At 42.4% G+C, this 23795-nt stretch overlaps 1 protein-coding gene across 3 annotated transcripts; it reads left to right on the top strand.

Annotated features, from left to right (window-relative positions):
• Positions 1-260: 260 nt before the first annotated feature.
• On the top strand, positions 261-23721 carry atp2a2a (ATPase sarcoplasmic/endoplasmic reticulum Ca2+ transporting 2a). 3 transcript variants are annotated; one of them, XM_035639406.2, is made up of 21 exons: positions 261-862; positions 2171-2188; positions 2280-2362; positions 4469-4573; positions 4979-5117; positions 13609-13689; positions 14425-14510; positions 14625-15089; positions 16466-16554; positions 16719-16821; positions 17589-17720; positions 17816-17935; positions 18033-18251; positions 18384-18719; positions 18903-19123; positions 19270-19472; positions 19586-19671; positions 19749-19882; positions 19996-20113; positions 20996-21116; positions 23001-23721. In XM_035639406.2, the coding sequence occupies exons 1-21, from the start codon at positions 745-747 to the stop codon at positions 23012-23014; spliced, it is 2991 nt and encodes a 996-aa protein (XP_035495299.1). In that variant the 5' UTR covers positions 261-744; the 3' UTR covers positions 23015-23721. The 3 variants fall into 3 exon arrangements, 2 of the variants coding, with proteins under 2 accessions (XP_035495299.1, XP_035495297.1); XR_007030440.1 differs by having other exon boundaries at positions 262-862; positions 20996-22462; XM_035639404.2 differs by having other exon boundaries at positions 262-862; positions 20996-23721.
• Positions 23722-23795: the final 74 nt, after the last annotated feature.

Raw genomic sequence — 23795 nt, 5'->3', positions numbered from 1 at the left:
CTATTATTATTTTATTTTATCATTATTTATTTAGCATATTATTATTATTATTTTACACGTGTTTAATGTATCCTCATGGGCCTTGAATGTTTTGTAAGGGTTGATATTAAGATCTTAACGCCAAATATTCTGTATATTATCTTTGTTCAATAAAAAAAAAAAAGCTTCTCATTTCCTGGTGGCTTCCTGTATTTATTTTTTTTTCTCTCTCGTGTCTCCCTTGTTTGAACGTGGCTGACACGGTTCGTCCAATGGCATCGGTCCACATGCGGCGCGGGGGAGAGGGGCAGCAGCGAGGCGCTTTGATAAAACCAGACTGTCGGCACCGTGCGGAGCCACAGAGAGCTGCGCCACGGCGAGACACGGCACGGCACGGCACGGCACGGCACGACACGGCACGGCGCGCGCATCAAGGACCAGACCGGGTGAACGCAGTTCCCACCGCAGGACACTGCTGCGCACACGTTCCCCGGCATTTCCGGAAATTAGAGGAATCTGCAACTCCTTCCTCCGCAAATTGTCGTCGAAGCAGCCGGAGGGACGCGTCGCCTGGCCGCGGTCAACAGCTTGTCGATATCCGCCCGAGTGTGGCCGCGGCGCTCTCCTGTCCTTCTTCCTCTTCTTCTCAAAGTGTCGACGAGCTCGAGGGGGAAACCTCACGGCTGTCATTTCATTATTTTCTTTTTGTCTTGGCGGGGTGGTGGTGAGGGGGGGGGCCGAAAACAAGGAGCTCGTCCGTCCGCCATGGAGAACTCTCACACGAAGAGCGTGGAAGAAGTTTACAGTCATTTCTGCGTCAACGAAAGCACCGGACTCGCCCTGGACGAGGTGAAGCGGCAGCGGGAGAAATGGGGCCTAAATGGTACGACGGTGTGAGGGAAAGTATGTTCAGTATGTGGGCTAAAAAGTGTGCGCCGCCATCCGCCGGCCGGTGCTACCCGGCGGGGTCTGTGTGGCTGACGTCATCACCGGTGACCTCCAGGGTTTCCCCGTCTCTCGCATAGCAACGAAGTGATGATGACTTCGAGGCCGTTGTTAGGCATTTGGGCATTGGGCGAGTGTGTGACAGTGCTCTGCGGACAGTGATGACGTTTTAAACATGACCTCGTCGTGACATTGTCGACAAAGTGTGGTTAAAATTTGGTGACACTGTCGTCAGCGTGTGTGGTTAAAATTTGGTGACACTGTCGTCAGCGTGTGGTTAAAATTTGGTGACACTGTCGTCGGCGTGTGGTTAAAATTTGGTGACACTGTCGTCGGCGTGTGTGGTTAAAATTTGGTGACACTGTCGACAGCGTGTGGTTAAAATTTGGTGACACTGTCGACGGCGTGTGTGGTTAAAATTTGGTGACACTGTCGTCAGCGTGTGGTTAAAATTTGGTGACACTGTCGTCAGCGTGTGTGGTTAAAATTTGGTGACACTGTCGTCAGCGTGTGTGGTTAAAATGAGGTGACACTGTTGCTCACTGAGCTGGACGTTCCTCACCTTTAGCCCGCGTGCCCCGACACAGAGCAGGAACAGTGGCCATGGGATCACTGGAGTAACCTTATCTGGAGATAATCTCCTCTGTCCTGCTCTTTTATATTATGTGACCTGGGAGGTCATGGACCCCCCCCTCCCCTTAAATCAATTAAAATGTAATTGATTTGAGTTGTCAGGATAGGACCAATAAAGCGTCTAACTATTGTAGTATGGTTGGTTCTCATTTATATTCATATTTAATGGTCAAACACATTCGCACACTACTCCACTACATCACAATAGGTTTGTCAAACATGGCCCATTATACAGTTACATTTCCATAGATTTTTTTTTCTTCTGTTAAGCACTTTGTAACTTAGTTAAGAAAAGTGCTGTATAAAAATAGGTTATTAATAATAATTACAGTATCTATTGTAAGATCTGGGGTGAAATTGGGAATTTGCTGGTGTTTTTTGTTCTGCCACCAATTTGTGTAAATCTGAGAAATGGCTCGCTCAAAAAGAATGCTTCTGTCTCACAGAACACACTGTTATTCTAGGATTCAGTTCCCTATCAAGAAACAAAAACTGAGAGTTGTGTATCCATCTGCCTCGAAAAGTATGTATACACTCCTTACCTGTTTTCTTGTCTCTTTCATCCGTTTCCTTTGCCATCTATGGATTGACTTTCCACTCTACATACGCACAGAGTTACCAGCTGAAGAAGGTAATCACTACCACCACAGACATAGTTGTCATTTTATGACAAACAAGTTTCTGTGACTGATTATTTTTCCAACAAACTCCTTTCTCTGCAGGCAAATCTTTATGGGAGCTTGTCCTCGAACAGTTTGAAGACCTACTTGTTCGAATTCTTCTGCTGGCTGCGTGTATATCTTTTGTAAGTATACCACCTCAATTTTTTTGCAGTCCTGTTGAGAGTGCAATATTTATCATATTATTTTAAACCATGTGGACTTGCTTTCTGTTTGTTCATCCTAAACTGAATGAATGGAGCCAACTTATCAATCTTGGGGCTCCTCTTGAATTTTTTTCAAAGACTTAAGACCTGGTGATTTGTTTTATTCTCACTGTTAATCCCCTTGTATGCCGTGTCCACTGAATGAGATGGATGATGTACATATGATCTGAAATCTTCACGGGATCCCAGAACAGAGTTACTGCATCCTTCAAATAGCGTTTCCTACCACCTCTGACTGAAAGAGTGTTTATGTGAAGTCAAACATTGCAGATAGGATTATTATTAAGCCCCGTGTGATGAATGGCAGGGGGCACTTAATGAATTGCATAGCGTTGAAGTGTGAACGTCTTCAGTTTGTGTAACCCGGCTGAGGTTACACTCACACATTAGGGAGCTAGGCAGCTGAGAAAGCTTGCGACCCATCTGATGGATGGTGACAACAGCAGCAGCAGCATTGAGTTGCTATCACCATGTGCCAAGTAAGACATTTGAGTTGCCGAGTATGGCTGCTGTGTAATGACTAACCCTGATCTCACTTGTGACTCTGACTTTTGGTGCTAGACAGATAAATGTTTGATAGTGGGCTGCCATTATCTAATAGCATCAGAAGCTGTGTTTCCTTTACATCGATTGATTTATGGCAGCCCACTATCAAACATTTATCTGTCTAGCACCAAAAGTCAGAGTCACAAATGAGATCAGGGTAAGTCATTACACAGCAGCCATACTCGGCAACTCAAATGTCTTACTTTTGAAAATGAATATGGCACTACATATTCATTTTCTTTACTGTCGCAGTGGTGAACCCGATTTTACTGTCCCTGTCTGTCTCTTTACTGGTGCTGCATGCCTGTGCTCAATATATCACGATGTTGAATTGACTACACGCTACATTAACTAACAGATGTCTGAAAAACATTTGTGTGTGTGTGTGTGTGTGTGTGTGTGTGTGTGTGTGTGTGTGTGTGTGTGTGTGTGTGTGTGTGTGTGTGTGTGTGTGTGTGTGTGTGTGTGTGTGTGTGTGTGTGTGTGTGTGTGTGTGTGTGTGTGTGTGTGTGTGTGTGTGTGTGTGTGTGTGTGTGTGAGAGTCCGAGAGAGAGAGTTGGTATGTAGTGTACAGTGCCCAGTTAGGTGATACAGAGGTGTCAGTGGCTGCTGTGTGACAGGGGAACAGAGCACCACTCAAGACCAAATTTGGGCCCTCACCCCTCAGTGGGAGGGCTCTCATCTGTCAAACATTCTCGCCCACCTCAACATAAATTTTCTTTTCACTCCCATTCTTTGACATAATATATATATATATATATATATATATAAGGACTCAGAAATGCCATTTAAGTAATGCTGTAAGTCTTTGGCTTTGGCACAGATACTTAGAAGGTTGATAGCTTTATTACATTAACCAATTGCTTGTGACACAGTGCAATTTTCTGACTATTTTCTCAGCAGCAAAAAAGACTCCAGGTCAAAATGTTTTAATGTCATAATCTTTTTTTGCTGGCAGTGAGATGTTTTAGTATAACAGTCTTTTAATATTCCATTAGGACATCACTTTATCCCTTTCTTTAATGAGACGCTTTAAGAAGTTACATTTAATAGAGGTCTGACTGTTAATCTCAGTTCCTGCTTTACTATCGATGGTTCACATATGTGCAAAAGGGAATCAAATGCTTGTGACATTATCTTCCATTCCTACACATCAAATGGGCAGTGCAGTGTCTGCAGTTATATCCACTGGAGAATAGCAATAGTGCAAACAGTGGTTGGAATAAATGTACTGCTAGTGTTCCTTAGATAAGTGGTCAGTACAATTTCCAAAATTTAAGTTGAAGAAAGAGTTCAAGTACAAGGGACGTATTTAAATGCAGTTCGTCTGTTCGTCATCAGTTTATGCTTTGTTTATTCTTTTGTAATAAAGAATAAACATATTAAATATATATAAATTATTTTCATAGTAAACTGAGGCCTGCTTCTTCTGTGAAATGTCTTTAATAGGTAACGGTGTCCTTCTCGTCCTGTTTTCAGGTCCTGGCCTGGTTTGAGGAGGGGGAAGAAACTATCACAGCCTTTGTGGAGCCTTTTGTAATCTTACTCATTCTTATAGCCAATGCCATCGTCGGTGTGTGGCAGGTGAGGAACCTTTAAATCCTGCATATCACTGTATTGAAATCCCAATCCTGCTCCTACATATCTGGGTAGGCCTGGAAATCACAGGGATATTTTCCTTTTTTTTTTCTAATAAATTTTTTGGTTTGTTTAAGTAAATCCGTACACTAGTGTTACCCATTTGAGGCTGGTGTGTCTTTATATTTAAAATATGTGGGCAGTCCACTCTGACTGATGTGAAGCTCCATCTGAATTAATGTACCCAAATAAACATTAGACATTCTACTTATCTCTGTCAGTATGTCTTCAAAGAAAGAAGCCCTCATTCTGTTCAGCCCAGCGGAATCAAGAACAGCCATGTATTTGTGTATGTGATATGATCATTCATCTAAAAAATTATGGCACTAAATATTCTTTTCACCTCACCAGGAACGCAATGCTGAGGATGCCATTGAGGCACTTAAAGAGTATGAGCCGGAGATGGGGAAAGTGTACCGGCAGGACAGGAAAACTGTGCAGAGGATCAAGGCCAGAGACATTGTGCCTGGTGACGTCGTAGAGATTGCTGGTAGGTTGACGTGCTCTTGATGTTGAGCATGTTTAAACGGACAGTTGTTTTAACCTTATTCTACTGCTATTCTGTTGCAAGTGTTTCTTAGATAAGACCATCAGCTAACTGAACAGTGAAAAGGCTTCGATTTTGATTTATTATGTGGGTTTCTCTTGGGCAAAGGGGGAAATCTGGTTATCACATGAACCAGACTATCCGGGGACCCAGCCGAATTCTGGGAGCTCATTTAATTTGCTCTGCCAGAATACTGTTTGGATCCCTTCCATGGGGAAGTGATTTCCCTCCGGCAGAAAACTTGCCCGTTCAATCACAACCGATTATCTAATAATTGGGAGGGGTTTATACAGTGACGTGGAGAGAAGCGACTAAACAACCAAGGCTGCCGCTAATGAACAAGCATTTGACTAAAAGTACCCAATAATTTCAAATTTCTTAAACAAAAATGGTAACAATTGTTCACAGACATTGTGGAATCATCATCCCAGGCATCTCTCTGCACACTGTAGTCAGTTGACATTTTCGATGGTTGCTCTCACTGGTTGTAGGCCTATCCAATTGCGTCCAGAGGCATTTTGGTCTGCGTCCGTTGGTCATTCTTGGAATCGAAAATGAACCGAGAGGTCCCCGACCATTACGCATTTCACGTATTAGTCTGGCTACACCAGGCTAGAACCAGAAAGGAAGACACCTTGAATTTCATAGAGAATTGGCAATTTATTTCTTTGCAGCTACTTTCAAGAATTGCTTATTTTGTTGTGAAAGAGGGTTTTCTTTTTTAGATCAAAGAATAGATGAGGTGTTTTCATAAGATAGTTCGTCATCTGTGTTTTACTCAGCCTCACATAAAGCCTACTGTCGACAGAGTCCAGGTATGGTCATGGATCACATTTAGCACAAGCTCAAGTTGAAACCTCCCCCAATCCCTAGTGCCACTGCAGAGGTGACACGCCCTGCAAGAAGAATGTATTTTCAGATGTTCTTATTAACCCAGTGTCACAAAGTGTGAGGGCAAATGCTATTTGGGCGGCAGCTGCCTTTCCCTACCAGTGCAATTCACTTTTAGTTTAAAAGCCTCTTCAAGCTATAAATTGTGTCAGACTGATGCCCTCCCTTTAATATCACGGCTGCTGCTGCTGAAGTCTCTGTGTGTGTGTGTGTGTGTGTGTGTGTGTGTGTGTGTGTGTGTGTGTGTGTGTGTGTGTGTGTGTGTGTGTGTGTGTGTGTGTGTGTGTGTGTGTGTGTGTGTGTGTGTGTGTGTGTGTGTGTGTGTGTGTGTGTGTGTGTGTGTGTGTGTGTGTGTCTCTCCCCACACAAACCAGGTTCTGAGTTTACAGTTACAAGCTGCCACTGCATCCTCACCTATTTGTCTGAACACAACAGTTTTCTCCCCATGCAGTATGTGAATTAAGCGCTGGAGTGATTTATGCTGCTGAGTTTTACCCAGCTGAAATCCTGAGGATGTAAAACCTTGATGTTTTTATTTTATTTAATTTAAAAGAGTGCCGTTTCCCCTTGGCACAGTGTCCCTCTGCAGAGGGATGAACAAAGATGTGTCAAGCAATGCTGGAGTCCTTAAAACACTATAGTTATCTTGATACTCTGTTTAACCCTAAGGCACTGAAGTGTTGTATAATTTTTCTGTGCATAGTGGAAGGTTTTATTTTTGGCTTTCATCCGCCATTTAGATTATGGAATGCAGTATTTATAGAGGCAGTGACAGTGTTGAAGATGACAGGTGTCTGGTCCCACCCCGTGCATGCCCGTCCCATCCTGCTCTGGGAAGCATTGCTAAAGTGGGTGACGTGGGACAGTGTTCAGCAGAGCTCAACTGTAACCTTGACAAGGGCATAGGGAGCAGGACTGTAGAGGTATTTAACCTCTACTATTTTAGAGGTTCTACTATTTTATGTTTATATACTCTGTATAATTCGTTTTTGGTAGACTATATTAATCATAACATTTTGATTATGAGTTGCAAAAGTGCTGAGGGGTTAATTATTTGGCTCAAGTTTAAAGAGAAACTTGTGAGTCTGATGCACGCTCCTCATGCATATTAGACGACCTAGTCATCAAAACCTCTTGATGATGGTAGCTGGATGCTTTGTTGTCTATAGCTTGAGGCTTACTCAAAAAAATGCAGCCCTGGAGACAGCAAAACCAAGCGCTTTATCCTACCATTAGGAGAAGCTCCTCCGCTTCAGCTTGCCTCCCAAATCCTTCAAACTTCTTTTGACAACGCTTTCTGTAATGCTCCCTTTGAATAAATTATATTCTCCTGAAGCCCCGATGACTCCAGTGACCTCTGCCATGCAGGGGAGGAATGTGATGACGCAGAGGCAGGCCTGCCGGCTGCTGAGTTCCAGCTAGAGGACACGGAGACGAGTCCTCTGTGGCTGCTTCAGCCGTGAGATGAATAGCCTTCAGCCAATTTGTCAGGGTGCTGCGGTGGCTATGAACACTGCCTCCTACTCACACTTCATCACTTATCAGCCCCCTCCATCTAAATCTGTTAAATGACATGGAAAAAAAAAATTCTACTGTGATGCATCGCTCAGACATGTTTAAACAAGATAATTTTTGTTTTTGTTTTCATAGTTTAGTATTTTCAAATGTGATCTTGAAGCAGCTGAAGATCTGTGGTCAGGCACCTGTGCTGGTCTCAGGCCTTTTCTGCTCTCCTGTGGAGTCCTCAGTCTGCTCTTGTAGGGTTGATAAAATTCTTGTTCACAACAACGTGGCCCAGCCAAATCATGCAGTGGTACGTCAAAACCAAGCCTTGATTTGTTCCAGAAATTATCTCACTGACATTCAGATCAGTCAGTTTACCTGAATAGTTTTGATTCTGAAATAATCACTAATGTTTTACCGAGTTTTTACAATATAATGTAGATATTTGCTAGTTTTGAGACGTGTAAGTTCCAACAGCCTAGGATTACCTCGCTCTGCTCAACTAACTCCTACAAATGATATTGGCTGATAACATCACTAGCTGGGTTTCCAGTTTGGTGTTGAGACTGAGAGCTTGCAGACTTTTGGATGTTGGCCTTTACTCAGAGAAGTGGAGTTCAGTGGGTTTGTTCCCTGCTGCCTGTGAAGTTGTGGAGTCTAGTACTGATGGGGGTCTGTGCCTGTATGTGGGGGTGGAGGATCTCTCATTGTGTTGGAGAGAGATGACCTTATAGGGAAGTTCTTTGTGGATAGCCGTCCCACCCCATCACATTCAATGTACAGTGACCCTACCCATCAGCACCCGCACCCTCCACCAAGATTCCAGACACCATGGATAGTATGTGGCATTTCATGTGGTCTGGCAAGCATCTATTGTCACTGGGGGACTGTCCTTTGGCAAAGGTTCCTGATTTGTCAGCGAGGCGGAGAGAAAAGGTCTGGTCTTGCCAACCAGGGAATCAGACTTTACAAATGTGGAAACCTCCCATCTAGTAAAGTTCTGCAGAAGGTCTGAGCGGTTTTGATTCATATCAAATGATACTAGTTTAAGGTGCTGAAGTGCATGTGAGGTGTAAACTAGATGTGTAAACCCAGCACCAGGCGTGAAAACTGTAAGTTATTGGGCACACTGACTGCTGGAATCCATGCTATGCCGTTTGGTTGGGATAGGATGATGACAGGTCAGACTTTAACCCTACAATGGTTTTAATGAGGGACCACTTCTTAAAGTGCTGTCACCTCTGTAATGTTGTCTGCAGTTGTCCCTTTTTAATTTAGTAGAACAAGATATTAATTCTATACTTAAACCGATCATCAGTGGTTCCACATAAACACATAACTTTGGCTGCAAAGGATTATAAGAACCAGCATTATGTTTTGTGTGATATTTACATTAGATTCAGTCTGCGAACATATTTTTTTATCAAGCCTCGGAGCTTTCATGATATGTTCTTGTCAGTAACTACAGCATGAGAAAGTCAGTCCAATGTTCAGATTTTTTATTTGTTTGCAGCATCTATGTATGGCCTGTGGTCAATGTCTTTTTTTAAATGGTTTGAATATTGGTCATTTCAAACCACACTTAATTGTGTCATGCTTTCACGTACATGTCATTTTATCCTCACTCTAAACCCCCAGTATAGTGCAGTTCATTTTTGACAGGAGTTTTGGTGTTTGCCAGTCCTCTGACAAGTTTCGTTACTATGGCAACAGATGCTCTTTGGAGGCCCATCATGCTGCTGGTCTAGATTCATAACGGACAAAGGCAAAACTGAGAACTCAGGGAAACTAGAGACAGCGCTGACATAACTGTAACTGAGGTTGTGAGGATCAACTGCCAGAGTCAGCTGACGCGTGACAAATTGACAAAGTTTGCATCTCTGACAAGAAGTCAAGACACTAGTCAGTTGTTGGTAAATATTGTATCTCTCCCACCAGCCAACTGTTAATTAAACATTACTTACTCTGTTCTTGTTTGTTTTTTAACTTTTTATTTAGGAACATTTTTGACATTATATAGACAGTGAACGAAGAGATCAAGAAGCCAAAAACAAAACAAAAATCAGGTCAAGGGGGAGTTCGTTAGTCACGGCAAAATTAACTTCGTAGGTTAACAATATAGTTACTGTACTACAGTAATTATGAGAGATAGTTCTAATTGGCTAAAAATGTACGCCATTTTCCCCACTGTTTTTCTCCCAATTCTTCGAAGTCGTATGGAGTAGGTAATCCGTTCTAGAAGATGTAAATTTGAGGAGGTAGGCACTTAGCCCATCATGGATGTATCCAAGGTAGAGGGATGTGAATGTAGCACTGATAGTGAAACCCAGGGTGTTTGAAACGATTGTTGCCACTTCCTTCCAAAAAGTCTGAATGGAGGGACAAGACCAGAAGACATGAGTGTGATCAACCATGATTTCTCAGCATTCCCTCCAGCAGTCTAGCTGAGTGCCAGTTTGTTTGGACTTCTGTTTGGGGGTAATAAAAAGCAAATCATGCTCTTCCAACTGAAGTCTCTCCAGGTCCGAGAGTTGGTGGCTCCGACTGCGTTTCCCAGGCATTAAGCCACATGTCTTCAGTTATTTCAATGTCCAGCTCTTTGTCCCATTGCTGTTTTAAATAATCTGTAGTGTCCTTATTGAGAGATGTGATGCCATGGTATAACTTACTTACAAGACCTTTATTGCTTCCTGAGTTATACCCAACCCATATATCTGACAAGTTATCAAACCTATTAAGCTCCCATTGTTTGACAATTACACATGGAAGTAATACCAGAATTGACCCACTCATCTATATCTATGATCTTGTAGTCCTGGTGTAAATTCAGAGTCATACGCTGGCCATTTAAAGATTCCCAGGCAGACACACCTGCCGTCCTCCCATGGATGCGCTACCTCTGCTGCACTGGAAGCTTCCAGTTTCTTTGCCTACATTTGCATATTCAACAGCGATTTGGTTTTCTCTGTTTGCGACGTACTTAATCTAGCTTGCCCAGGATTCTTTTGAATTTCAAATTGCAGAGAAGTGCACAGAAATCTCCTACTCCGAGATAGGAATGTGAAAACTCCTCTATAGTGACAACAAATTTGCTCAGATACAAGTCCCTATAGTCAATGTCAGACATTATAGAGGACAGAAACAGAAGAAAAACACTTTTTTGAGCGTAGGGGGACTTTAAGCAGTTTAATCTCTTTCTGGAGCTGGAAACGTTAAACCACTTCCAATCGTACTTTCAGTGAAAGATTCACCAATTGACTTTGCTGTCTGTAATATTTCCTTCTCCTTTCCAACACAGCCAAGCAATGACTGTATTGGTGTGTCTGTTAAAGATAACTCCATAGTCTTACATTTAGCTACATAAGATGGGTTACACCAGTATACCGAAGGTCTCATTTGAACCAACAAATACTAATCCTTTAAGGATGGGAGGGCCATGCATGTTCTTGTTTGTTTATAAACAGAGACTCACTGGGGGCGAACATGTCCCCCTTTCCAGACCTGCCGCCAAAATCTGTCTCTGGTGATCTGATCACAAGTGGACAGCTCTAAGTACAGATGTGAACACATGCAAGAAGCATTGAGGACACATTTGAGATCAGATCACCTCTTTTTGTGTGTCAAATGAATACAATCTTATTTTATTTTAGAGCTACTTGCAGTAAATCGATTCGATCTGCCTTATACGAACAAGGCAGTTTGATTCAATAATGATCACTCAAACACATGTGAACACACTTTCTTATACCATGTGTAGAGTTGTTCACTTGTGATTTGATCACCAAGGACAGATGCTGCTGATAACAGGTATAAACGGGGCCAAAGCTTCTCTAGTCCCTGCCAAAGGTTAGAAGGAAAAATATGTACAGGGATCAGTGAAGAGTTAGACATGAAAGTTAAGTATTTTACTTGTTTTTTGACAACGCATCCAGGTGGATAAAGTATTTGCATTACTGTACATGCGTAAATGCAGCTGGTGAATGAATCGGTACAAGCTGCATTGGAAAGCTGCTGGGTGCTTCACCTGTTTTCCGTTCTGAAATGGCCCTCTCAACATGAGAGAAGGTCAGCCTTTTGTTCAGCTGCCATCAGCACATGTTTCCTCCTGGCTGGCCCTGACGGAGTCTGGCCCGCCGAACCACACTTGGTCACCTAACACACGGCAGAGGCAGCTGCCAGTCAAAGCTGATGACCTCGATTCAGTCACTGCCTAACTTGCTGTATAAAGGTCTGTTTATAAGGCACCTCTGGGAATCACGTTGAGTGCAATGTATCGCCAGGGTACATAGAGCTTTTGTCACTGTAAAACCTGTCTGCTGTATGACCTTTTGGCAAGCTCAACGGTGATAAAGTGGTCTTGACTGAGGAGATGTTTGGACTGTTACCAAGTAGGATGTTGTCACAAAGGGAAAGATGATATACACACACTAAATCAGAGAGGGTCTGCAGTTTAACACAGCCCCAGAACAATTCCATTGTTTCCATGTCACGGAGTTTTAACACTAAGCACTGGTTTCTTTTCTGAGAACATCAGCTATCACCTTTGTTAGAAGCCTATCCCTCTAACCTTGTTTCTTGGCTCAGTCTCAGAGGTTATATTTCTTGAAGAGTAATGACTTGGCACAGGAAGTATTGCACAATCATCCAGGATGTAATTGTAAAGCTTTTTGGCTTTGAAGAAAACCTTTCACTTTTTGTTCCTGCGGCGCAGCTAAGAATAATCCTTCAAAAGTCTTCAAGGGATGAGATTGTTTCTTTGAAATGGATTCCTATACTCAATGTGCAGATTATTGATCCACACCACAAAGAATTTAGCCGTAGTAGTCTCAGTTTGTGTGTAGATGGCCCTCGGCCCACACGGCTCCATCTGTGAGCCGGGTTGCATGACCTCAACATTAGTCCTTCTCAGAAAAGCTGTCACTGTGTGTCTTGATCGGCAAGTGCCTACTGACAGATCAGAGTTTCTGGCTGGACATTTGATGAGTTGGCAATCATCCAACTTCTCACTGGGTCGTGTAAAAAAAAAAAAAAAAAAAGTGAGATGTCAACACCCATGTAGCCAATGTGTTGAAATTCATGTTACTATAACAAGGTCTTGCATTAGCTTGGAAATGTGCTTTTAAAAAAAACCTGTATTATGACTTATAATGCCAATAGTCTTGACTTTGAGCGACTTTGAGTTGAGGTAGTGGACATGTGGCCCAGTCTTTGTCCCTTTGTCTCTTCCTGTGCTGTGACAGTGATGAGGAAGCAGCTGCCATCGTACGGCCACGTTTAAACCTGATCGGGGAATTAGGGAACATATTGAAATGCTTTTTCCATTTTTGGCTGCATGTATTGTTGGCCCCATTGCTATTTTCCCCTCCCTTCCCTCAAGGGCATGGGGGATTTTTTGATTACTGGACATGTTCCCTCAAATGGGAATCTTGACATTGGTATATTTTTATGAAATCTTTTTCAGCTCAGACTTTAATATTTCACTTAAACTCTGTCATGATGTTTTGTTGGTTTCTTAGATATTTGGCAGGCTATTGTGGGGATTGGATTCTAACTATACCGTGATTTTTGTTTGTTTGATCTTGTAATTATCTGACACAATTTGCTTTTTTAACTAAGTAGGCTTATATGTAGACTATGCCCATGGAACTGTGCCATAGCCTGAGCCATTTCCCCAGTTTCCATGGCTTTTATGTACCATTAGGAAGCGGAATTGGGTCACTGTAATTTCGATGTACCCAAATTGGCCTTTTCCTTTGAGACAGGCCTTTTATGGCTCACAAGTCCTTCATTTCCTCCCTTGTCTTTTGCTCTCCTTCTCTATCCCTACTGCCAAGGCAGCTTCATAATGATCTGTACCTCATCAGTTTCATTTGCACTAATGAAAATGTTTGGTATGCTCATTCTTAGTAACATGAGCTTACAGTCACATACTTGATTTAAAACATTCATTTTCCATTTCCAATAGATTTAGTGTTGTGTTCTGGGTCTTTTGTCCATTTTTTTAAAACAGGTTTTCAATTGTGAATCTTTTTGTTGATAGTTGGAGACAAGGTACCTGCTGACATCCGGATCTGTTCTATCAAATCAACAACCTTGAGGGTTGACCAGTCCATTCTGACTGGTAAGACATTTCTGCTGATGATATCACATCCATCAAATCATTTTGGTCAATCAAATGTTCAGTTCCTTCTGAAAACATGGTTATTTAAATAATAATAATACAAACTATGAAACAACTATGTTGATTACTTTGCTTTACAGTATACATATTTAAATACTGGAATGTATCCTTTTTATTCATGAATAAATAGTAAGTCATAAATAGAAAGTCACCACCTCAGTTAAATATTTCAGGTCTTACTTAAGGCGATAGACAAATGAGGCTGCTCATTGTTTTCATACAAACGATTAAATATCACCATCTAGTCTCTATAGTACTGTATAACTTATGAATGAATCTGTATTCAGATATGACCACAACTATATTATAGTTAAGATATATATTTTTGATAAAAAATATATTATCCAGTTTTAAACCCATTTCAATTCAAGTAGGATATTACAGTTATCCAAGATAAGAATGCCTCGATGATAATGAACAAGATTATTGTAACTGGCTGCAAAATTGGCTTAGTGGTGTAGGACAGTGTTTTCAATTAGCACGTTTGCTTCTGAATTTAAACATATATGAGGGTGTGAAAGTTGAGAGGGAGCTTGAATGATCAGCACCATATATATATATATGTATGTATGTATGTATGTATGTATGTATGTATGTAGAGATGATGCTGTGCTTTTTTCTCAAGATCATCTAATGCAAAGTGATTCAACTTGATACCCTGCGTTGTCTCTCTAGGTGAATCTGTCTCGGTGATCAAACACACCGACCCTGTGCCTGACCCACGTGCTGTCAATCAGGACAAAAAGAACATGCTCTTCTCTGTAAGTTCATGTCTGTACACTACATCTGTGGACTTACTGGAAAAAGGTATAATTTCACAATGTGTGATATTATCAGATGTACATGAGCCAACGTGTGTATACTCGCTATTTCAGGGTACGAACATCGCAGCTGGGAAAGCAGTGGGTGTGGTCGTGGCCACCGGTGTTAACACAGAGATCGGTAAGATCCGTGACGAGATGGCAGCCACCGAGCAAGAGAAGACGCCCCTGCAGCAGAAGCTGGACGAGTTTGGTCAGCAGCTATCCAAGGTCATCTCCCTCATCTGCATTGCCGTGTGGATCATCAATATCGGCCACTTCAACGACCCCGTTCACGGAGGGTCCTGGATCCGAGGCGCGGTCTACTACTTCAAGATTGCTGTGGCGCTGGCCGTGGCCGCCATCCCAGAGGGTCTCCCAGCCGTCATCACTACCTGCCTGGCCCTGGGTACTCGCCGCATGGCCAAGAAGAACGCCATCGTCCGTAGCCTGCCATCTGTAGAGACCCTGGGCTGCACCTCTGTCATTTGCTCTGACAAGACCGGAACCCTGACCACCAACCAGATGTCTGTCTGCAGAGTGAGTCACACACACACACAAACTCCTGGTGCACTGCTGAGCCGTTTGGTAGTAAGTGCTGTGTCATCTTTGTTGTCGCTGCCTGTTGCTTCTATGAGGAGACAGGCAGAGAGATTGTTTGTCAGCTAAAATACTGCCTGTGCAAACAGAGAGTGGAGTTTTCCTCATGACATACAGATATCTAACCATTCTGCCACTCTTCTAACCTACGTTGAGCTGTTGAATGGCTGGCAGTGCTGCAGTTGCATAACTGACCTTGCATCACAGAGCTGCAAAGCCGCCAGCCTGTAGTTCCTTCCTCTCCTCCTTTGTGTCTGTGCGTGGTACCCCGCTGCTACTTGGCTCCACATTAAGAAGACACTTCAGCAATTATTAAAATTTCATCCTCTTTTCTTGCCTGTTCGGTGCTTTATCAGAACTTTGGCAAAGCTTGAATTTGACCTGTGGCTTTAAATTACAGATTTTTTTCAATGGTTTTGTTTTGGCGGCATTTTGCATTTGCCTTGAATGAATAGCCATACAGTTCTGCAGTTACAGCTGTTGTCAGTGTCATATATTAAAGCGCGGAAAAAAGAAACAATTGGCACTCAGGAAATGAAGGCAAAAGCCTTTTACAGATATGTGCTGCTTACTGTATCTTCACATCTCTATCACGATAGAAATATTTTTTTATGAATTTGGAAGCAAAAATGTATTCATTCGTTTCAAATGTTTAAAGGCATCCAACATATTTTGGTAAAAGATTATTATTTTTTTTATTTATTTAAAAAAAAAAATATTTTCTTCCTTAAATTATTCACTCTGTGATGCATTCAGACTGTTTGCTGTTATTAACAGAGAAATGCAGTAGGAGAATTTGACGATTGGCTGCTGATTTGGCTGCATTGATTGTCATAACCCATATTCTGAAATATCCAGTCCCTGACTAGTGGTAGATTCGGATTGTCCTTCCTATCGTCTTTTCCTAACTACCTTTCCTTAGCATTTGATGAATCCTAACAGCTCTTATCATGACTGCCGATGATACTCCCCTAGCTCTGTGTTTATTGTGTGCTTGTGGATCAAAACCTCCCGTGGGAGAAGGCCTGGCACTGCAGCGTCTTCCTTGTGGGCACAACTTCTCTCTTTACTCAGGCTCCCTGGCAGTCTCTTCTGTTTACACATGGAGAAAACTTAAAGGGGGGCGGGGTAACACTGCGGGCTAATCTACTGTATGAAAAGAGTTGACATATCTCAGGTCCACTTGGGATTTGTTCTGTGGTTTCTGGTGCTACCTACTGTGTCAGTGAAGAAACTGGCACCTGGTTCAAAAAGTGTTGTGACATGAAATGATATCTGCTTTGCTTTCCCCTCCCATCTGCTCTTTTGATATCCAGATGTTCATCATCAACAAAGCTGAAGGTGACAGCTGCTCTCTGTCAGAGTTCACCATCACAGGTTCTACCTACGCACCTGAGGGAGAAGTGTGAGTACTTTACAACTGACTCTTTAAAACGCAAATCCTGGTGAAAGCTGAAATATGTAATCAGTGGAACTGGAGAACATTTGTGTTGTTGTATTAGGCGCACACACACACACACACACACACACACACACGCCCTCAGTGACTTATACTCTGCTTGCCCTCAGGTACCAGGATGGTAAAGCAGTGAAGTCCTCCCACTACGATGCACTGGTTGAACTTGCCACCATCTGTGCCCTGTGTAATGACTCTTCCCTGGACTTCAATGAGGTCTGAACATACACTCATAATATAATAATAATAATAATAATAATAATAATAATAATAATAATAATAATAATAATAATAAGCTTTTATTTATATAGCACCTTTACAACAGAAAAAGCAGACAGGATACTCATGGTCATCTCAAAACGCATTTACACTAATAAAACAAATAAGAAATAAAAGCAATGAGAGGACACCATTGCGTAAAAATTGTAAATACAAATAAAAAGCATGAGAACTACAAAAAGAAAGGGACAACATTGCGTAAAAGCAAATAAATGTGAATAATAAAATAAAAGTCGAATTGAACAGAATTAGCACTTAGTATGTGGTATATATGGTTTTCCTACTGTACCAAAGGTGAAGTGTCCCAAAGTCTGCTTGGATAAAAGCATCTGCCAAATGACTGAATGTAAATATAAAGCCAAACCAAAGGGCACAAAGGGCAAATTGTTAATTCTGGAGGGAAAAGCATTTGTTAGAAGTGACATGCTATTCTATGGTTAAATTGTATGAGGCCTGGTGATTCACCTGAAACATATACTGTTATTAAAAAATTCTAATCCATGTTTCGAGTCCAAAAAGTGACAGATCAGAGGTCACCAACAGGTGAACAGGTGTTGAATTGATCATAGTCCTTTTCAAAAATTGTTATTTTTGTGTGGGATTAAAATAACCTTTATGTCCAAACAGAAAATGTCTCCATCAGTGTTTAAGTTTTGAAGGGGGAAAAATATGAATAATGAATAAGAAAATGTTTGATATCTCAGGTGAAGGGTGTGTATGAGAAGGTCGGTGAGGCCACAGAGACCGCGCTGACCTGTCTGGTGGAGAAGATGAACGTCTTCGACACTGAAGTCCACAACCTGTCCAAAATTGACAGAGCTAACTCCTGCAACTCTGTGAGTGACGCCAATTCCCTCGCCAGGTCACACTGCACATTTCCACTGCTCCCACTCAGCAGGTTGTCTCACTCCGTGTCATTTTGTGAAATCAGGTAATCAAGCAGCTGATGAAGAAGGAGTTCACCCTAGAGTTCTCCAGAGACAGGAAGTCCATGTCGGTCTACTGCACACCCAACAAATCTCGTTCTTCCATGGGCAAGATGTTTGTCAAGGTATTATGACAGAAACGTGCGAGGGACTTGTTGATTTCCATACTGGACCATCTTCCACTAAGTTATTAACATTTTATTCCTCTGTTCTCCTCCACAGGGGGCCCCAGAGGGAGTTATTGAGAGATGCACTCATGTCAGAGTTGGAAACAGCAAAGTTCCCCTCAACAAAGGTATCAAAGAAAAGATCATGTCTGTGATCCGTGAGTACGGCACAGGTCGTGACACCCTAAGGTGCCTGGCCCTGGCCACGCGAGACAGCCCACCCAAAATGGAGGACATGATTCTCACAGACGCAGCCAAATTCTCGGAGTACGAGGTGAATTTCCACATAATTACTAGTACAACTGATTGGATGTTCCAATCAAATTAGCTGTATTTCAGTGTCCACTTGTAGAGTATTCCTTTCAGCTGCAAACATTCAGTCACGTCTTTGTGTCACTGTGTCCAGACCGACCTGACCTTCGTCGGCTGTGTGGGCATGCTGGACCCTCCCAGACAGGAGGTGGCCGCCTCCATCCAGCTGTGCCGTCAGGCTGGTATCCGCGTCATCATGATCACCGGGGACAACAAGGGCACGGCAGTGGCTATCTGCCGCCGCATCGGCATCCTGAGCGAGGAGGACGACATTGAGCGCATGGCCTTCACTGGACGAGAGTTTGATGAACTGTCACCCTATGCCCAGCGGGAGGCTGTGACTCATGCTCGCTGCTTTGCCCGTGTCGAGCCTTCCCACAAGTCCAAGATTATTGAGTTCCTGCAAGGATTTGACGAGATCACTGCAATGGTATAAAGTCTCAAAGCTGATACCTAGCACACTTTGTTTGCCAGTTTATTTAAGTTGTGAAGTTGGACTCAAATAAATGTTTGCTCTTCATTTGGTTTATAAGCACCATGCTTATGGTGTTGATGTGGTGTTGTAACAAAAAAAAAAGTATTGTGCTGTCTATAACAAAAGGTTTGTCTACAGACGGGTGATGGAGTGAACGATGCACCTGCTTTGAAGAAGGCAGAGATCGGCATCGCCATGGGCTCTGGCACTGCCGTGGCCAAGTCCGCCTCTGAGATGGTCCTCGCCGACGACAACTTCTCTTCTATTGTGGCCGCCGTTGAAGAAGGCAGAGCCATTTACAATAATATGAAGCAGTTCATCAGATACCTCATCTCCTCCAACGTGGGAGAGGTCGTTTGGTGAGTCTCCACAGGAGCAGAGGATTACAATTTTTTTATTTATTTTGGCTCGTACCTATTATCAGGGTCGAATTGCAATTGATTGAATGGATGACTTGTTATAGCACATCAGTACATTTTCTAATTGGAGTCTTTTCTCCTGAAAGCATCTTTCTGACTGCTGCACTGGGTTTCCCTGAGGCTCTGATCCCAGTTCAGCTGCTGTGGGTCAACCTGGTGACGGACGGCCTCCCTGCCACCGCCCTCGGCTTCAACCCCCCAGATCTGGACATTATGGAGAAGCCTCCCCGCAACGCAAAGGAGCCCCTCATCTCTGGCTGGCTTTTCTTCAGATACTTAGCTATTGGATGTTAGTTGTTGTAGTGTCAGAAGAGCCGTCATGCAGTTGTTTTTTTAAACAAAGTCGTTTGCTGAGGTATCCTGCGTTGGATGGTGGTGTTATTCTGGTATCTTCACTCCTAGGTTATGTGGGTGCAGCCACAGTGGGAGCTGCAGCCTGGTGGTTTACACTCTCTGACGATGGACCTCAAATCACGCTGTACCAACTGGTGAGACCGTCTGTCTGAAAAACAGCCCCCAAACAGCCCTCTGCCTCCCCCTCACTGCCCTGCCTTCCTCCCCACAGAGCCACTTCCTCCAGTGCAGCCCGGACAACCAAGATTTCGATGGCCTGGACTGCCACGTGTTCGAATCCCCCTACCCCATGACCATGGCCCTGTCTGTGCTCGTCACCATTGAGATGTGCAATGCTCTGAACAGGTAAACTGCCTTTCAGAGAGTGAACAAGCTCCCATCAAAGGATGGTTTGCTCTCTGAAAATGGAGGACAAGCTGTATAAGTATATCACCACCTGTGTTCTGTCCTCTGCTCAGTCTCTCAGAGAACCAGTCCCTGCTTCGGATGCCTCCCTGGGAGAACATTTGGCTGCTGGGGGCCATCTGCCTCTCCATGTCCCTCCACTTCCTCATCCTCTATGTGGAGCCTCTACCTGTGAGTTTTGCAAAACCAGTTTATTGAATTATGACTGGTGTGATTTTAATAATATAACCCTTAGCAGGAGCTGGCTGCTGGTGACTCCTGAATATCAGCAATTATGTGTTTCTTTCTGCCCCCTTGTGGGTGTAAGGCTCCACGACAGACATGTCACGAAACAAAGGAAAATGACTTGAATTTAGAAAGATAGAGAGTTACTTTATTTATCCCCAGCTGGGAAATTCTGGTGTAACAGCAGCACATTTCACACAGCACACTTTAAAAATATATACAATATCTACACAAATAAATGTAAAACATATGAATTGCAAAAAATATAGAGAATAAGAATAATACATTTAGAGAATTTACATGAAATATTAACAATCGATAATTGTCACATGTGGCTGCAGCTCTCAATTTTTCTCTTCATTTAAAGTCCCACGCTGGAATCGAAGAGTTAGATGAGAATACTAATATCATCATTCTCATGTGTGCACTTTAAATAGATGTAACACGCCCACGGTAAACACTACTTGAGAGCATTGTAGGAATGAAGCTTATTCGTTGGTTCACCATTTTCGTCTGCATATTGCTGCTTCTTCTATTTCACATGGGATCTGTAAAGCTAGAAGAGCAAACATGGACATGCCACCACTAGCATGACACCAGGCTTGTCACATTAGCAGCTCATTTGCTCAGCATAGAGACTAGAAACGGGGCCACTGCTTACTCGCTGATTGACATTACTTGTTAGAGTTGAGAGGTGCTGGTAGGTGGATTTGTTCACTGGGTGGAGTGTGATGGTGACATTTGTAGAGGTAGAGGTTCAATTCCTCACACAGACTGCATAGACACAGTAAAAAAGTAGCTGTAACATTCACTCGCTCTCTCTCGCAGGTTATCTTCCAGATTACCCCTCTGGATACGATCCAGTGGATGATGGTGCTGAAGATCTCCCTGCCAGTCATCCTGCTGGACGAGCTGCTTAAGTTTTTTGCCAGGAACTACTTGGACTTTGGTAAACAGCTGGAGAAGCCAGCCGCCAAACGCTGCTCTCTGTCTGCATGTACCGAGGGCATCTCCTGGCCCTTTGTGGCCGTCTCCCTGCCTCTGGTGCTGTGGATCTACAGCACTGACACTAATGTGTCTGCCATGTTGTGGCCCTGACTGACTCCAGTGCACCCCCTCCCCCGTGCACCAGTGTGAAGTGGACATTAATGCACACATCTAACATAGTTACATTAACTCTGAACAACTTAACTCTTGCACATGCTCTGACAGCACAGTGTGCTGTGAGATCTTTTGTATTTAGGACATTTTCACCGATACATATTTTTAGGTGGGGGTTTAAATTGTTCTTTGCCTGACATTGTGTCCATGTTTTATTTTAATTTTACCATCATGCTTTTCCTTTCTTTTTGGTCCCCTTTTTGAACAGTATAGAGATGCCCGTCATGTTGGAGCTATGTGTTGAGCTGAACAGAGCATTTACACTATTTTATAATATAATTAATATTTTGTAATTTTTATGAGGGGCTGCTGGGGCATGACTGCTGGGTGTGAAGACAATGTAATTGCAAGGAGCCGTATTGTACAATACTAATTGTGGGGCCAAGACTTGATAATATATATATTTGCCCAGGCACAAATCTCTATAGTCATTTTTGGGCTCCATGTATCTTGTTCATTCATTATTTTCTGCATTAGGCAGAGCACAGCTACCTCAATGCTGTTGATACAACCATTACTACACATCTGTCTTAACAACCACTTTATAGATTATCATTTGACCTTTTGAGGTAATCACCATTGTGTTTTGCAGTAGAGACGAAGCCCTGACACACATTTTAATGTTAAATATATTTTTCTTTCTATTTTTGCAGGGAAGAGCAGGCAAATATGTTACCGGTGTGATTCAGAGCATTTTTTATACCACCTGTTGTTGAATTTGTTTACTTGAAGAAAATACATTTGTGTTGATTTTTCTTTTCTTTTTTTAGTTTCACTTTTTAAAATCCTAATTACAGTTAAAGTAAAATAATGTATGTAAAATGTGCACATACTGTACCTGAATATGTTTAAACGGCACCAAGAGTCTGTTCGTCTTATTAGCTGAGCACAACATGGACAGATTGACTGTAACTGAGTCTGTATATCTGTACATAGCACACAAAGCAGAATCTGTATTTATTTTTTGTTCCTGTTGTTGCTGTAAAATTCTCTATACCATCACACCAGTATACTCGAGTCTGGTCTCAGCCTCTCTGCATGTGTGCTCCAATATAACCGGGCCTGTGAGTGCTTTGAGTTTTGTTTTCGTTAACATTTGTTTCTTCCAATGCCTTCCATCCATTTACCTGCAGAGTGAGTATACTTTAACCTGCATGACAACCACTAGCGTTCTCATCTTTCTCGTAGTCGTGCACACAGCTTGGCATTAAAGTCTGTTTCAAGTCTGCTCATATGAAAATGTAAGCAGTGACACCTCCTCATAGCACTAGCAGTTTTTAAACAGAAAACCTAAATGGTACACAGGAGATAATTGTGTTTGAATTTGTTCAGAAATGCCTTCATTGCCACCGAGTGCCAAGTTCACGCCGAGTAGGAATATGAGTCTTTAAAATTGCACAATGTCACTGTTGCTAGTTATTTTTGATTGTTTGGCAACTGACTGACATATAAGTTCCCCCGCACCCTTCGAGAACATATTATATTTTGTTTCTCTTTAATAGCATTTGTCTATTGTCCTAATCTGCTGCTTGCCCATAGCATGGCCTTCATACGTCTGTTTGTGAAAATAAGTATTGATGATTTCAATTTATTTGCTGCTCAGATGCTTTACTTTGGCCTGTGATTCTTGTGTCCATTGATTTGATTCCTTCTCTCTCGTTTTTCTTTGCAGCAAAGGCCAAGTAAGCACGCCCGCTTCTCTAAATTCCTTCCAGAGACTTTGGTTTTGTTTTGTGTTGTGCATGTGTGTTTTGGGCCCTCACATCTTACAAGAGCTGCATGTCAGTCAAGTAATATGAAGACGGGCCCATTTAAGTTCATGCATCCTTTTATAGAATGGCCATAAATAAATGTCTGATGAAAACTAGCCAAACCCACCTCATGAGTCCTTCCATACTCCTGCATGAAGAGCCTTAGATTACGATACAATGCTCATGCAATATTTTTAGACTAAAATCTTAGTACTGTGGACAGTAACTTGTACAAGATTCCATGGTGCATGTCCGCTTGACCCGCCATCTGTTTTACCAGACTTGTGTAATAGACAATGTATAGTGTTGGTAAATAGAATAGACATTCGTCAGATAGTACAAATGTTAAATAAGCTCAAAAACACAGTTCATCTTTCTTAAGGTAATACTTTCATGGGACATTCAAAAACCAAACAGACTATTTTATTTGCTTTGCACAGAGGTGCAACATGTTTGGAACAGATTTTTTTTGTTGTTGCCATATCTGGGAGGGTAGACGTGCAGCGGTGCAGATGTTTTACTAAAATAATGTCAGCCAGTCTCTTGATTGCCATACTGCTGTACTGTATTTTCCGAGATGACTGTATGATGTATCACATGAACTTTGATTTCAGGTAAATAAAACTGTCATTCATTACGGTATTTTTTTCTCCTGGTGTCATTTAAACAGCATTTAGTGGATTGTGCCATCGTAACACTGGGCAACTATGTTCATG

This window comes from Scophthalmus maximus, chromosome 3, assembly GCF_022379125.1.
Source record: "Scophthalmus maximus strain ysfricsl-2021 chromosome 3, ASM2237912v1, whole genome shotgun sequence".
Taxonomy (NCBI): Eukaryota; Metazoa; Chordata; class Actinopteri; order Pleuronectiformes; family Scophthalmidae; genus Scophthalmus; species Scophthalmus maximus.
Note: the sequence above shows the minus strand (reverse complement) of the source record. Positions and strands in the feature narration are given on the sequence as shown.

Excerpts from the sequence above, each read along its gene's own strand:
- atp2a2a (XM_035639404.2), top strand. The coding sequence starts at position 745 with ATGGAGAACTCTCACACGAAGAGCGTGGAAGAAGTTTACAGTCATTTC. Across the intron at positions 17,936-18,032 it reads TGGGCAAGATGTTTGTCAAG|GGGGCCCCAGAGGGAGTTAT; the intron begins GTATTATGACAG and ends TCTCCTCCACAG. Across the intron at positions 18,720-18,902 it reads TTGACGAGATCACTGCAATG|ACGGGTGATGGAGTGAACGA; the intron begins GTATAAAGTCTC and ends GTTTGTCTACAG.